The sequence below is a fragment of the Abramis brama genome (genome assembly GCF_963993115.1).
Source record: "Abramis brama genome assembly, chromosome: 23".
In the NCBI taxonomy this organism is placed as follows: Eukaryota; Metazoa; Chordata; class Actinopteri; order Cypriniformes; family Leuciscidae; genus Abramis; species Abramis brama.
In genome coordinates this window covers 13,517,271-13,532,657 of record NC_139985.1, presented here as the reverse complement: position 1 = coordinate 13,532,657, position 15,387 = coordinate 13,517,271, and the positions used below count along the sequence as shown (strand labels likewise).

Genomic DNA, 15,387 nt, shown 5'->3' with positions numbered 1-15,387 from the left:
CATTTCACGGTTATCCACCCTACAACCCAGAGCTCCATTGCCCGGTTATGAATAGCTTTGAGATGCCGCTCTCTAAGTAAAGGACCCCTACAGGGGAGCTTTTGCCTGATGGTATTAACTTCTTCGGCCAATCAAATGGAACTACCACTTCGACTCTCCTCTCATTGTATTTTTACGAATGTGTGTACATTTTCAGCAGTGACTTCTATGTACTTTAGTTTCATTTTAACTTGTTTACTTCTCTTTTTTTTTTTTTTTTTTTTTTTTTTTACATTTGTTTTGCTTTTTCAGATGAGACTTGGGGGAAGAATAGGTGGTGTATTTTGAAATGGTATAGAAAAAAAAAAGGCAACTAGCCATCCACCTTTGTCATTCTAACCCCCGGTGACCATGTTTATGCCAGTCACTGCCGTTTTTCTTCATGCTGTATAAAAAAACACATATATCTGTGTATTTGTAACCTGAATCTTCTTGTGTCTGTTCATGCAGACAATAAAAAACTGTACAGTAGGTCTAGTTGCATGTAATCTGTACTAATTATTGACAATGGCATTATAAAATGCAATAAAAATACTTATTACACTGTCTAAGGCTGTGCATTGCAAGTTCCTTTCTATTTTTATTAACACTTTAATTAAAATTAACATATTAATGTGGTTTTGTAAATAACCCTCTGATTCATGAATTAAGTCACAAAGGTATTTTGTTTTAGTCATTCTTATTTTTATTTTTTTGTCTCTCTATAATGCATATTGTTATATTTGTTTACAACATAAATGCACTGATGTTCACATTAAAGGGTTAGTTCATTCAAAAATGAAAATTCTGTCATCATTAACTCACCCTGAACACAAAAGATTTGCTGAACACAAAAGAAGATTTTTTGAAGAATGTTGGTAACCAAAGATGGACCCCATTGACTTCCATAGTATGGAAAAAAAAACTTTGTTTGGAATAATTAAGGGCGAGTTAAAAAAATTTGAGTGAACTATCCCTTTAAGTAATATATTATTATGATTATGATTATTATTATTAATTATCCACAGTATTGTTTAATGAAAATACCCTCTTAAAAAAAAAAAAAAAAAAAAAACCTAAAGGAAATTCCCACTGAAATATCCAGTTAATAACAAATACACTATTTGATTCATTATGTTCAGTACAGTAGACTGACAAATTTTAATTTATGGCAAGTAAATTGCAAAAAAAATTAACAAAAATTTACGGCCATTTTGAATTTATCATATAAATGTCACATAAAAAACACAATGACATAAATAGGACAGCCATAAAAAATTATGGGAAAGGGTCTAATGTGATCACACATGACTGTTTAGATTTAAATAATACACTAAATGGTTAAAATTTTATTTTTCTCATCATGCATCAGAAAGGCAATATCTAATTCACTTTAAAACATGCAAACACTCTTGCTAGCATTTGGCAGTTTGCAATAAGACAAGAGGTTGTGTGGCTCTGCTGGAGCTTGTGCGTATGGTGTTTCTCTATAACACACACACACATACAGACATATCTACAAAAAGTTGTGTGAGGTGTACAAAATGTGCTCTCAATTAAGAGCAAGCAAGGGAAGTGGCTTCCCCTAAATCATGCAAAATGCATGTGACACTTAGGCACATTGACTTTGGTGTAAAGCGGGTGATTGAACCAGAAAGCAGGGAACTCAGCTTCAAGGAAGTGGAATGTCTACAGAGCACTTGCCTTTCCAACTAACTCAGGAATGGGAACATCATGGCCCTGTCCATTTGATGATATTTTTTGGGGGGATGGAGGACAAGATATATGGGACACAGGAGTAGAAAAAAAACAAACAACTTCAGTGGTTGTGTCTTTATGTGCTTCCTCTATACGCTGTGTAATAGGCTAATGTTTGCAATTACCTCTTTGTGTAATAGCTAATCGCTTGATATAATTTATTGGCTATATTTAACATGAGCACAAACCTTCTCTCACTTTAAACTTTGTCCTGTAGACACTGATGTACTTATTTGACCTAGAAATAGTGCTGAATCTTAAAAACAACAACATTATGACTAGCATAAACTGACTAGCATAAACAAGATTTTTGCTGTTGCTGATGCATTGTTGTCTACTAGCTCTGCAGTCTCTGACTGAGAGTGTGGCATTACATCAGGTTTGTTCTGACCAGCAGGCTGACAACATTAATAGTCATGTGTTCAAACCTTACAGAAGTGTGTCCATGTGATAGTCTTGTTGTTGTGTTACAGGCTCTGTCCACCAGGAGGGGTAAATAAACCAGCCAAAAACTGAATGGGACAGAAAGAAAAAAAGAAAAGAAAAAGAAAATAACAGGACAGGCCCAGTCAGAGAGCCCTTTCAGTCTTCTGAGAAAATCTCTCACTGACAGACAGGGTGGAGAGTGTTATTCCAACCCATTTAGACCGGGATCAGGTTCTCTGCTTTTTTTCTTTTTTTTCTCTGCGTTTCGTTTGAAATCTGCCCTGAAAGCTTATCTTTAAAACGCACAGGCCCCCGTTTTGAAGAGGTGTTGCCGCAATATTGAGAGAAAATATGGAAAAAGTGGTGATCGCTTTCGGGAAAGTTCGATTTTTATTTGATTAAAGTATTTTGAGATTCTCTCCCGGAGTTTGACAGGCAGGAAACTTACACTGGCCAGTTTGGTAAAAGTTTTGGAAAAATGTGTTGTCTTCTGTTGAAAAAGCATTAAACTCAGGTAAACTCAGGTACTTTCTGAGTTTCAAGACTGCCTGACTCGGTCTACTACCGAGTGTCAAAATACCCCATCCGCGTATCCACTTATCCACCTAGATAAATGATAAATCACATAAACACTCATTTAAGTATATCCTGCACCCTCCAATGCTACATAATGAGTCTAATTAAGATGACTCTGACAGAATACCTCAGCCCGGACCGCTGGCTTACAGAAGGCCACGGACAGGAGAACAAAGGCATCTTTGTGAGTGATTAGAAACACATTTTCATCCCTCTCTCCTTCACCGACCGTGCCAAAATGTTCAGTTCCGCTACAAACAATCAGTGTCAAACGTTTAAAATAACATCTAAGAGAAAAACACTGTAGGACATGAGTAATGCGTGACTCGATGTTTCTTACTGTTATCTTGGAGAGGTTCTCGTAAATTAGCATTATTATAACAATGCTACTGTCATTTTTTACATGAAACATGAAAACTTTAATAAACCATAACACATTATTTCATTCTTTCAATCTATCTGTTTCACACTTAAAATTTCTCACACCTTTTTAGCTCCTTCTTGTTTGTTTCTTATCACAAATGTTTGGGCCAATACCAACACTTGGACATATCAGACTGCTTTACGGTTATTTGATGAATCACTAGTACAAAGTATTATGGGAAGTCATTTACTTAGTCAGCACTTCAGTTTTTATCCAGGTTCCAGCAGTTGACCTAGATATGGTTATTATGTACAATGACCTATAATCATGGAATGATGCATTAGTCAAGCACTTAAAGGGATAGTTCACCCAAAAATTAAAATTCTGTTATTACTCAACCTCACGTCATTCAGAACCCGTAAGACTTTCGTTCATCTACAGAACACAATTGAAGATCTTTTTAATGAAATCTGAACTTTCTGTCCCTCCATTGACATCCTACGCAACTACCACTTTCAAGTCCCAGGAAGGTAGTAAAGACATCACTAAAGTAATCCATGTGACTCCAATGGTTTAACCTCAATTTTATGAAGCACTGTGAATGCTTTGTTTAAAAAAAAAAATAATAATTACCACTTTATTTACAAAATATTAATCCCCAATGCGTGTTCACGAGAGCACCACGACGCATTCTCTATGTGTTGACGCGCAAGTCTGAAACGAGAGCAGATGTTATATGAACGTGCATTGGAAATGAATATTTTGTGTATAAAGTGGCAAAATGAGGTGAGTCGCATGGATTACTTTAATGATGTCTTTGCTGGAAAGTGGTAGTTGCGTAGGCTGTCAATGGAGGGACAGAAATCTCTCAGATTTCATTAAAAAGATCTTCATTTGTGTTTCGAAGATGAATGAATGTCTTATGGGTTTTAAACGACATGAGGGTGATTAAATGATGACAGAATTTTTATTTTTGGGTGAACTATCTCTTTAAAGGAATAGTTCACCAAAAATGGAAAATTCTGTCATTATTTACTCACCCCATGACATTCAAAACCTGTATCTGTATGACTTTCTTTCTTTTACAGAACACTGAATGTTTTTTTTTTTCCGAATAATGAAAGTCAATGGGGTCCAAAACAACACTGATGAACCCTATTGACTTTCACTCTATGGACATTTTTCAAAATATCTTCTTTTGAGAATCAAAACCGATCAGAGAAATTATTTTTTTTGGCTGAGCTATCCCTTTAACAATTCATGCTTGGACAAGCACTGTTAGGCCCAATCTGAGCCACATTTAAGCATTGAAAGCATAAAATCTGATGTCTCCATGGTACCATGCAGTAGATTAAGGCCTTCAGGACCACAACAATCTTAGGCCATAGAGAGAAGAAACTAAGCAGAGTGGCACTTGGTAAATGTCAGGTTAATTACCAAGACACAAACCTGGGTTGAATATCATTGACCGGTCAACAAACATTGGCAGAGGATAATGAGTGTCTGATGCTGTCTTAGGAGTGCTATGTTATTTGCAATGAGTGTCATTTTGGATTTAGGAATGGCTGAGGGTGTGGACATTACACCTTACTCAGTCATCAACATTTAATTGATTTCATCATCTCAGTTTGCATGACACATACACGGAGCTCAAGTCTGCAATACGCACAGTTGGAGTGCATCAAAGTGTATATTCCCTTTACACGTGCAAAGCATTTGCCGTAAACTGCTGAGAGAGAGAGAGAGAGAGAGAGAGAGAGAGAGAGAGAGAGAGAGAGAGAGAGAGAGAGAGAGAGAGAGAGAGAGAGAGAGAGAGAGAGAGAGAGAAGGTGAACCATAAACATGGAATTCAGGCCTGACACAGACACAAATTAATATAAATTGGAATGCGTAAAATCATTCCTGCCCCCTGTGCAAAAAAAAAACTAAAAACTTCACTTGCAGAGATGGCACATGGGCCTTAAACTGATTTAAAACTTCTATCTCAGTTGTAGGCTACTTATGATTTTTATCTGTTCTTCCAAAACAAGTTTAAAAGCACATTCAATGTGCCTTCAGGCTTTCATAACAACATGTCAACTGAACAATGGACTATGCTGACCTTTAAAACCAGTGTTAGGGAAAGTTACTTTTAAGTTTACAATATTGCGTTACTCCCTAAAAAAAGTAACTAATTGCGTTACTTTTTGTGGAGAGTAATAATGGGTTACGTTTCTTTTGCGTTACTTTTTCTCACCTGGGCTGAGCTTGCTTTTTTTTTTATACAGGAAAAAAAAGTAATATTTTTGGCAAATGTAAAGGCCCTTTCACACCAAAAGTGAAATGAATAAGCCTCATGCTATACATATTGATTCGATTTGTGTACATATGTATATATTAAAAAAGATATATATATTATTATATTATATTATATTATATTATATTATATTATATTATATTATATTATATTATATTATTCTGATTCTATTTACATGCTTTTGTCTATTATGTGGTCCTGGAGAGTGTAATCAGTGTAATTGTAGAGTACAGGCATCTTGCCTGCAGGGAGTAATGTCATTTCCTGTCGAACAGTCTCGAGCTGAGTGCGCGACTGCTGCTGCTGCTGCACGAGAGTCCTGAGGCTGAGCGACAGCGCGCGAGGTGAAAACACTGAAGAGCGACCTCAACAACTTTCATCATTACTGGACATTTGCAGGATTTGAGAAAAAAAAAAAAAAAAAAAAACTTTTCATAGCGGTTTATTTCTGGTCTTCCTTTAGTACAGTGAAAAAATAAGACTCCACTTTACTATGTTTTCTGTCAAGTTTCTTGGCTCTAGGAGAGTTTGAAGACGAAGATAACTCTCGTTTATTCAGCGCTGGAGATAACGGTCGAGATTAACAAATGAGGAATAACGAGTGTCAACTTTAATGTAAACAATAAAGCAACTCAAAAACTTGAAGAGAGAGATACATGAAGAGAAAGAAAATACTTTCCCCCGCGAAACGGGACTCTTGAAAGTTTGTTTTGCGCGAGCACTAAAAGATGCATTACTGAAACCACACGTTTACCGAGTGACCATCGCAGGTAAGACATTTGGATTGTTTTGCTTTACATATTCCTCAGTTTTGTCTATAAAGTGAACTGTGGACACGTTCAACAGGTTTGAGTGAGTTTTAGCAGGAGCGTGCAGAGACTCGCCACAGACAAACCACAGCATGAAAACCAACAGTCATGTTATTTTGTGTGCTGCTCGTGAGTCGTGATTCTTTCAAGATTATTGTCATTATTCGTATTAGTGGAGTTTTTAGTAGTCACGAAGTAACAATATCATGTCTTTAAGTCCATGACTTTGATTTAAGAAGTTAAATGTAAGTATTCATTCAGCACATGACATTTTAATTAAAGAAACTCTTGAAATAGCATGTTCACCACAGGAATGCCATATGAGCATCAAAATTGTTTATTTCTCGGACTCTTTTATTTCTTTTTTTTTTTGTATCTTGGCGTATCACATCGTTTCATACCATGTTCCTCTGCTTCATTGTGCCATTTTAGTCTCTCTTCTTCTGCCAAGCATTATTTCCCAAGCCGCTGGTGTTTTTAAGTACTTTGGCCCACTGACATGAGCCGAACAATAGGAGGGAAAAGTGATAGTGGGAACAAGGACAGCTGTTTGTTCGCAGGCTTGAGCCTTGTTTTCTTCTGTGTGTTTCTTTTGCAGGGTAATTTCTAGTCGCCTGGCACCTGGCTCCAGAACAGATGTCCAAGGAGGACCACAGCCACAGTGCCAGCCCGCCCGAACATTCAGATGGAGCCCAACCGGACAGCCGGCCCCAGGAAGCTCTCACCGACCCGTGCCCAGGTACAATAGACACAGCCAGCAGGTCTCTGGATGTAACTTGAATATAATTGTTAAAGTCTCCTTGAAATCAAAATTACAATTCTTTTTTTAATCTAATATTGCAGTATTTGTTATGAATACTTTATCTGTGCACATCATTATTAAAAAAAAAGCCCTTCTAATCTTTAATCAAAATAACTTCCCCTCCATCTTGCGACGACTTCTCTTCTCTGATGGTGTTTTCTCTGCGTGAAGGCGGAATAACCTGTCACACACATGAGATCACAGCAGTAGCAAACCACAACCATGCAACGATCCAATTAATTCCCTATGGACAAAATCAAATCCCGCCCTACATTTTTGCTAGTTTGAGAATCCATTTCATTCATGTTGACTTTAATAAGTGGATCGTTGCCATTCGATCACATGCAAAAAGCTAGTGAGCTTCCTCTCTAGGCAGCATTTTATGGCATTATAGGTACGGTTCCGACAGTTTTGAAAGTTATGTAGCTTAATTATACTGCCTGAAGATACCTTTTTTAAACTAAATTACAAGGCAGCATCTCATGTATCCTTCATGGAGAAGACAATCCCAGAATGCATTGCTTTGAGCTCAGTGAAAAAAATGGCAAAGCGACAGAAATGTTGGTTATAAATATAATTCATTCAGTGCAACGATTAAAAACTCGGTTTTAACACAAATTTGCTAAATACAATATATCTTTACAAATAAGGTGAGGCACAGTGTTTTAAGTTTATTTGTTACTGTATCAGGCCATACAATCTGTCTTTGGTATCTTTCAGACATTCAAAATTAGGAGGCAGTCGTCTGCTTCTCTTCTAATCCTTTGCTGTAGTCGGGTCCTTTCTATGCGGATTTCTGTACAATGCAGTGCGATGACAATCCTATAATGAGATGCAAATATACTTGGGTCAGGATGTTTATAGTTTTCTAAAAAACTTTTTTTTCCCCAGAAAAGATGCACATAATAGCTGTTCCAAAACCTAGTGAGCGACCTCTTTGGGCAGCATTTGAAGGCATCATGGGCAAAGTAGGCAACTTAATGTTGCTTCCAAAGAAACTTGTTTTTCCTGAACTCTTAAAGGGATACTTCAGGATTTAGCATTAAGCTTTGTATTAGTAGAAAACCTGTAGTATTTTCGAATTACCGTGCTTTCCACCCTCACATCCCCCTGAGATGAGAGATTTATGTATTTTTTTTCTGGAAAAAATCCTCCCATGACGCAAAAATCGTCATTTTGCGTCATCTGAGGATTTTTTGGCCAGAGGCCAAAGACTACAGCCAGTAGTAGGGGCTGTCCCGCATGTTTTCAACCCGCCCATAGAGGGTGGGATCTCACTCACAGAATGTACACATAGTGTCAGCCATCTTTTTTTGGAAGATAAGCTAGCAGGCTCTTGTTCTGTGGAGAAAGCTGAGTAGGGGTTACCATCCTCTTTTTCCCGGACATGTCCGGTCGTCGAGATCGTCCAAAATGTCCGGGATTCGGTTTTTGCTTTCTGCAGTCGCCATTCATTGTTTACATGCACACCTTTTGTTTCAATCTAACTGAATTCATTCCGATTGGTGAATCTGAATGTAGTGTTTACATGAACGCTAAACAAGTGATCGGTTGATGTGCGTTTTAACATTGCTAAGAAAATTCCCGCTCCTCCGTGAGAGATGCGAGACCGGTGCATCTCAGTAATCACGCCACCGGCCTCGCGCCGTTCTCCCGCGGCCGTCAGCCTCGTCCTGCTTGCCACAGTAAACATAATGAATGGCGACTGTAGAACGCAAAAGCCGAATCCCGGACATTTTGGGCGATCTCGAAATCCCGGGCAGACTCGTCACGGAGACTCACTAGTAGCCTAGCCTTGTTGTTTTAAACTGCGCTCTCTTACTGGTAGGCATGGCTTGGGAGTGGCCTCCTAGGGCAGCGAAGCAAGTGCATTCTGGGAGTTGTTGTTTTTCATCCACATAAGCCAAAAATACATTTTCTGGCTTTTCTCAGTCTAGAAAGCTCCAAATTCAAAAATAATTTCACATTTCTTCTACATAAATGACCCATTTTAAATACACATTCATCTTTCCAGAGGTGAAGTATCCCTTTAAGTCTCATGCAGCCAAAATTCCAAAATGTTGTAAAAAATTAGAGGGATTTATATTGTATGTTACTGTTCAAGTCTGGTTGATTTTTTAAAGTTTTTTTATATTTTTGAAAGAAGTCTCTTATGCTCACCAAAGCTGCATTTATTTGATCAAAAATACAGTAAAAACTAGCCTGGGTGCCAGCCCGAACCCCGCCCACAACATTTTTTGGTCGGGAAGTTCGACATTCTGCCAAGAATATGAGTATGACGAAGTCAGGCTAGTAAAAACAGTAATATTGTGAAATAATACAATTTATTTTAATATATTAAAACATTTATTTCTGTGATAAAACAAAACTGAATCTTCAGCAGCCATTACTTCAGTCTTTAATGTCACATGATCCTTCAGAAATCATTATAATATGATGATTTTAAACATTTCTTATTGTTGGTGTTGAAAACAGTTGAAAACTACTTATTATTTTTGTGGAAACTGTGATACATATTTTTCAGGATTCTTTAATGAATAGAAAGTTTAAAAGAACAGCATTTATTTGAAATATAAATATTTTGTAACATTATAAAAAAATTTACTGTCATTTTTTTTATCAATTTAAAGGGATACTTTACCGATTTGCATTAAGCTTTGTATCAGTAGAAACCCGGTAGAAACCCTCTAGGCTAGAGGCTAGAGACTACAGCCAGTAGTAGGAGCTAGTTCCGCATGTTTTCAACCCACCCATAGGGAGTTCACGATAAAACGGCATCTTTTCAGTTTCGAGTCAGCTAGTAGCCTGGTTGTATCATTTCTTCCGTACTGCCCTCTGTAACCGGTAGGCATGGCTTGGGAGTGGCCTCGTAGGACAGCGAAGCAAGTGCATTCTGGGAGTTGTTGTCTTTCATCCACATGAGCCAAAAATACATTTTCTGGCTTTTCTCAGTCTAGAAGGCACCAACTTCTAAAATAATTTCACATTTCTACTACACAAATGACCCAATTTAAATACACATTCATCTTTCCAGCAGTGAAATATCCCTTTAATGCATCCTTGCTGAATGAAAGTATTAATTTTTTTTTAAATCTGACCCCAAATTTTGGTATGGTAATGTATGCTATAAATATATGTGAGTATATTAAAATGATTCTAAAAAGTATCAACAAAAATAATTGAAAATAATATAAAAACATTCCACTTGCATTGGCTGTATTGAAATTCCCTTCCATTTCATGTGCGGCCCATGTAGGCAGTAGACAGCGAGGTCACTCACTAGGTTTAGAACAGAGCTAATATGAGTAGACACTATTTTTTTTGTGCTTGGCTAGTGGAAGTCTGCAAACAGAGTTCACAGTGCTATAGTGAAACGTTCCATGGTTTGAAGGCTATGTGCTTTGCTTAGCTTTTGAATCAAGCATTGCAGTGAATTGGGTTCTGCAAGCTTTGGTTTGTCAGTAGGGCATTGAGGGTTTGAATTCCAGAGGAGAAATGGGCCACTTGGAAATGTTTTTCAGATCCTTCGGACTGTCCTACTAACGAGGGGTCAAAGTTCCAGATTAGTCATGGTGCCGTATACAAAGGGCACTGCGGAATATGTGTGGCCTGAGTGTGTGTGTGTGTGTGTGTGTGCGTGTACAACCAATTGTGTGTGTGTGTATCCGTTTTTGGTCTATGTCCGGTGAACATATGTATCGACACAGGCATGTGTGTGAACAACAAGTGGCTTTGAGCGCACCACCTCCTCAAACTGCCACAGTCCTCTCCACAGGAATCAGATCTGCAGGCGGAGGCCTTGTATTTACTGTTGGTGAGGGCAAGTCCTGGCCCAATCGTCCGTTTGCATAACAGTGCTGCAAAAAACAGCAAACGTGTTGATTCCTGTGTGACTGCCACAGCCAATACACCATAGTAAAATTAGGCTACCAGGCATATATGCCATCTGCCCAATAACCACTAATTACATTTAACTCTGAATTGTTCCTAAACATTTAAGGTTTGTGCCTCAACATGAAGCACACTCATTTAGACTGCAAGGATTCTCATCTTGTTGCGTTTAGGCATTAGCTTAAGTCGTTCATCCTAGTGTTTGCATTAGTCTAAATTTAAACGTTAACATTCTAAATAATAATGATATTGCGATCGTTTTTTTTTTTTTTTACCTCAAAGCCCAACAGGATCTGCACTCATAGTCTAAAGAACTCTTTGAAAACACAAGCTTGTATGAGGCCGCCTGGTTACGGATATGGCACCCGTCCGAGGCTGAACACTGCCTGCATTGACTGGCCTTCTTCAGCTTTAGTGCCATAGTTCTGTGTAAAGGCCTGACTCACTGTAGGAGATGAACCATCCTCACTAACTCCCTGCCCTCCAGAGTGCATGACTAAAGCTGTTTTCGCTAGATACACAGAAGGATTTGCTATTTCGAAAATTGTGATTTTTTTTTTTTCACTTCAGTTCAGCAAGAATTAAGGCTAAAGGCCTTTTTTATGTAATTTGATCCTTGAGGAACTGCCAACATCTCTGCTTATGCTTGAATTGAGTTATGATTTGACAGCTATGACAAGAGAGCTCTGTTTGTTTTTAAGATTTATGAATCCTGTAACAGTTTTTACATAAAGTGCAAATATAAGAGAGCTTCATAGATGTGGGAGACTGCAAAGAGGGCAACACATTTCTATGATATCTATGCATCGTGGTTTGATAAGATAATTTTGCATTTTGTTGCATTATGCAAAATTACACTGGTTGCCAATTGCCACTTGCATCAAATTCAAGGCACTGATGTTTGCCTACAGAACAACTACTGGCTAAACCATACCTTACCTATGTGCCATCCAGAAGCTTGCATTCTGCAAGTGAACGGTACCATGGTGCCATCCAAAAGAGGCACATAATCGCTTTCACGGAGCTTCACTGGGACTGTTCCCTGCTGGTGGAATGACCTGCCTAACTCAACCCTAGCTCTCCTTATTTGTAAGTCGCCTTGGATAAAAAGCGTCTGCTAAATGATTAAATGTTTCACAAAACTGTGGTCAACAATATGTGATGGGGGGTGCGATTTTTCTCTTTACATAAAGAAATGTCAAAGAAATTGTGCAATCTTAAGCGTCCTGATAGACAACATTCTGGTCTTAATAATGTTAATAATCAACTTTAAAAAAAACGCTATGGTTCATTCGATCAAAGAATTACTAAATTGATAAATTATTTCTAAAATAAATTAATACACATTACGTAGACTGAAGGACAGTTTTTATTAGCATTTCTTAAAGAGTTAGTTTACCCAAAAAATTTAAATTACTCACCTTCATGTTGTTTCAAACCTGTAAGACTTTCGTTCATCTTGAAAACACAGATGAAGATATTTTAAATGTAATCTCAGCGATTTATGTCCATCCATTCTTTTTGAAGCATCAAAGTGGTAGTTGCGTGGACTGTCAATGGAGAGACAGAAATCTCTTTATTAAAATATCTTAATTTGTGTTTAGAAGATGAATGAGTGTTACGTGTTTGGAACAACATGAGGGTAAGTAATTAATGACAGAATTTTCCTTTTTGGTGAACTATCCCTTTAAGAACGTTCTCTTTTCATTTCTTAAGAAAATTCTCGTTCGGTATCATCACACATGTACTTGTCACTTGTGAGTGAGCCACAGTTTACCTTATGAACAAGGTCAACCATGTATTGTATGAACCAAGGGAAATATCTTGATGATGAAAACAAAAAATATAAAGCTATTTAACTAAAGCATAAGTTTATATAACCCACCATTTGAATTCATTAACTGTAATATTTGAAATGTTTGTTAAACTTTTTTTATTATTTTTTTATTTTTTATAAAATTGTTATGTAGTACAAAATTAATCTGTCACAACATCCTTATAATTTTTTAAACTGTATAACATATTTGGTGCTTCTCCTTGTTTATTATGATTGGATCCTAACAAGTTCAAAACCCCATGAAAAATGGGGTATCGTTGGTGCATCTTCAAAAAGAAAGGCGTTTATAAATTTCCATTTATTATTATATCCGTTTATTATTTCCATTTGATTTAATCTTCCTGAAGCAGTCCAGTAAAACTCTCTATTGTAAATCATATTGCCAAGTGACAGCAGTAATCTATGGGCCACTCATGACGTAGCCTATATTCTGACACACTTGAGCACTATTGTTCAAATGACTTGATAATCACGCTACATAATTATTTGCAAATGCTCAGCTGGCCTTTCAAGATGTATATTTTGGCTTCTCCTGACATGTCTGGGGCAGATATCACTTGCCAGTCTGCTTTTTGTGAGAAAGATGGAGGAGATTTCATCATGTTGGATCGTTGTGGGGTCTGTCTTTGATTCCTGGCCTGATGGTTTTAAGTTGCTGTCTTGATTCTCATGTGGGGGGATTCCTGCAGCTTTCACTTCAGTCATAAATCTTACTGTTAAAATGGCAAATTAGCAAGCATTGCTCAAGGACATTTGGATTTTTTTGACTGAGAGGGTTCAAATGAGAGAGAGAGAGAGAGAGAGAGAAGAGAGAAGAGAGAGAGAGAGAGAGAGAGCAAGTGCGGATCAATGCTGACCTATGAGGCAGCTGTTGGCCATTCACCAGTGTGTTTGAAACTTCCTGTTGCTTCTTTGGAGCCAGCAGAGGTGCGTGACTGTGCAAAAGTGAATGTTTTTATGTTAAAGAGAACCAGGAGACATGGAATGTCACGCACGGAGATGCCAAACCCTGAAACGGAGATACAGACCCCCCACTTTCTTCACACTGCTCTATCTCCTCACAAAACTTTCAAGCACGAGATATAGTGCTGTTAAATCCTCCCTAAAGCCTGTTAAATACCAGACATTTTCTTTTTTAATGAGCTTACAGTGTTTTTCCCCCTCCTCTATTGTACTTGCTAAATAATCTGTGAATTTGGATAAATTCCAAAACAGTTCTTTGAAGCTTTTCCCCCAAGCGTGTGTTTTTACTCTTGGCCAGTTTACAAGCCCAGATTAGACTCTATTGTTTCAGAGCCAAGCTTAGTGAAGACGTTACCGTAGTTATCAGCATGTCTCTTCAGAGGATCAGCCACAGACATTTCCTTAATTATTTTCTTTTTGCTCCCCTAATTACATCCCTGAGGGGTCATTGCTATAAAAATTGTGTCAAAGTCATGATGGGCTCACAAATGTGTAACAGGGGAGCATGAATGTGGGCTTTAAATGAGGTGCTCTGCTTTAATCCATCTGAGATGCTCCACTAAGTGACACCACCTGTTTCCTGTAGCATTCAGTACCAGCCAGGTGGATCCAGATGCTCTCTCTTGAATACTGGTGCGTTGAGTAAGGTCCAGATAAATGTGAATAAATATGCAACAGTCATTGAGATTTTGTTTCTGGGAGCAGCATACCATTTGGTTGAGGGTAATTGATTCAAAGGCCTGGCAAAGGCCAACCAAAAAGATGGAATATAACATGTTTGGTGTATATTTTCAGATAGTTGAACAGCAAAAGAATATATTATAGAGAGAGTGCAATGGGTGCTGATCTAGTCATCCCAGGGCTCCAGACTAACATATGATAAGGGTGGCACTGGTGAAAATGGCAGCACCACCACCTGATTACTGTAGGAGCACAAAATAGAGACAAAAAACAATAATAGTAGTTGTATCATTAATAATATTGCATATTGGTTTAAGTTTACAAATATTGTATGTCTTGTCCCATAGAAATGTACGTTTGTACAGTATAAACCAATATAATATTATAACCATACTAATTATTATAATTATACATTTCTGCTAAAATAAAATAATTACAAAAAATGTTTAATATAATTATTGAACATTCCTACTAAAATAAATACTACAGTAATATTTTAAATTTGCATCAGTGTGACCTCTAACAAACTGGCAAGAAAAATGGTTGCAAAATGTTACCGTTTAATTGCGGTCTTGAGCCCTGTATACAGACATTTCTGAACATGTACTACATACTTACTCAATAAAATGACAGACATTAACTTCAGCTCACAATTGTTGATACTTGCAAATAGGTCTTATGAAAGCACAACTTCCACTTTACATAACCTATAGCAGCTCCCAGCATGTACTGTTACATTTCACGTTTCATAATGATTTTAGGGAGAGCATTCTCAGTTATTATGCAGACATGACACAACACATTAGGAATCTGTCCTTTATCACTTGGGTTTTGCCTTCTATATTTGCATTTTAACATTAAATCTGGAGTTTAGCACCTTCTTTTCTCAAAATGATCTCAAGTACACCAGTTGTGAATTTGAGGAACGCAGCCTGCAGCGTAATTTGATTCTGTAGCCCTCCAATT

General features: G+C 37.5%; 1 protein-coding gene across 3 annotated transcripts in view; it reads left to right on the top strand.

Annotated features, from left to right (window-relative positions):
- The first annotated feature begins 5,684 nt into the window (after positions 1–5,684).
- The window catches only part of mdfi (MyoD family inhibitor), a 28,061-nt gene continuing 18,358 nt past the window's right edge, over positions 5,685–15,387 (top strand). For 2 of the 3 annotated variants that reach the window (XM_084100107.1, XM_084100106.1), the window contains exons 1-2: positions 5,702–6,208; positions 6,846–6,986. In XM_084100107.1, coding sequence (XP_083956233.1) covers positions 6,884–6,986 — 103 coding nt within the window. In that variant the 5' untranslated portion in view covers positions 5,702–6,208; positions 6,846–6,883. Of the gene's footprint in view, positions 6,209–6,845; positions 6,987–15,387 lie in introns of all 3 variants that reach the window. The other variant, XM_084100108.1, reaches the window with a different exon arrangement.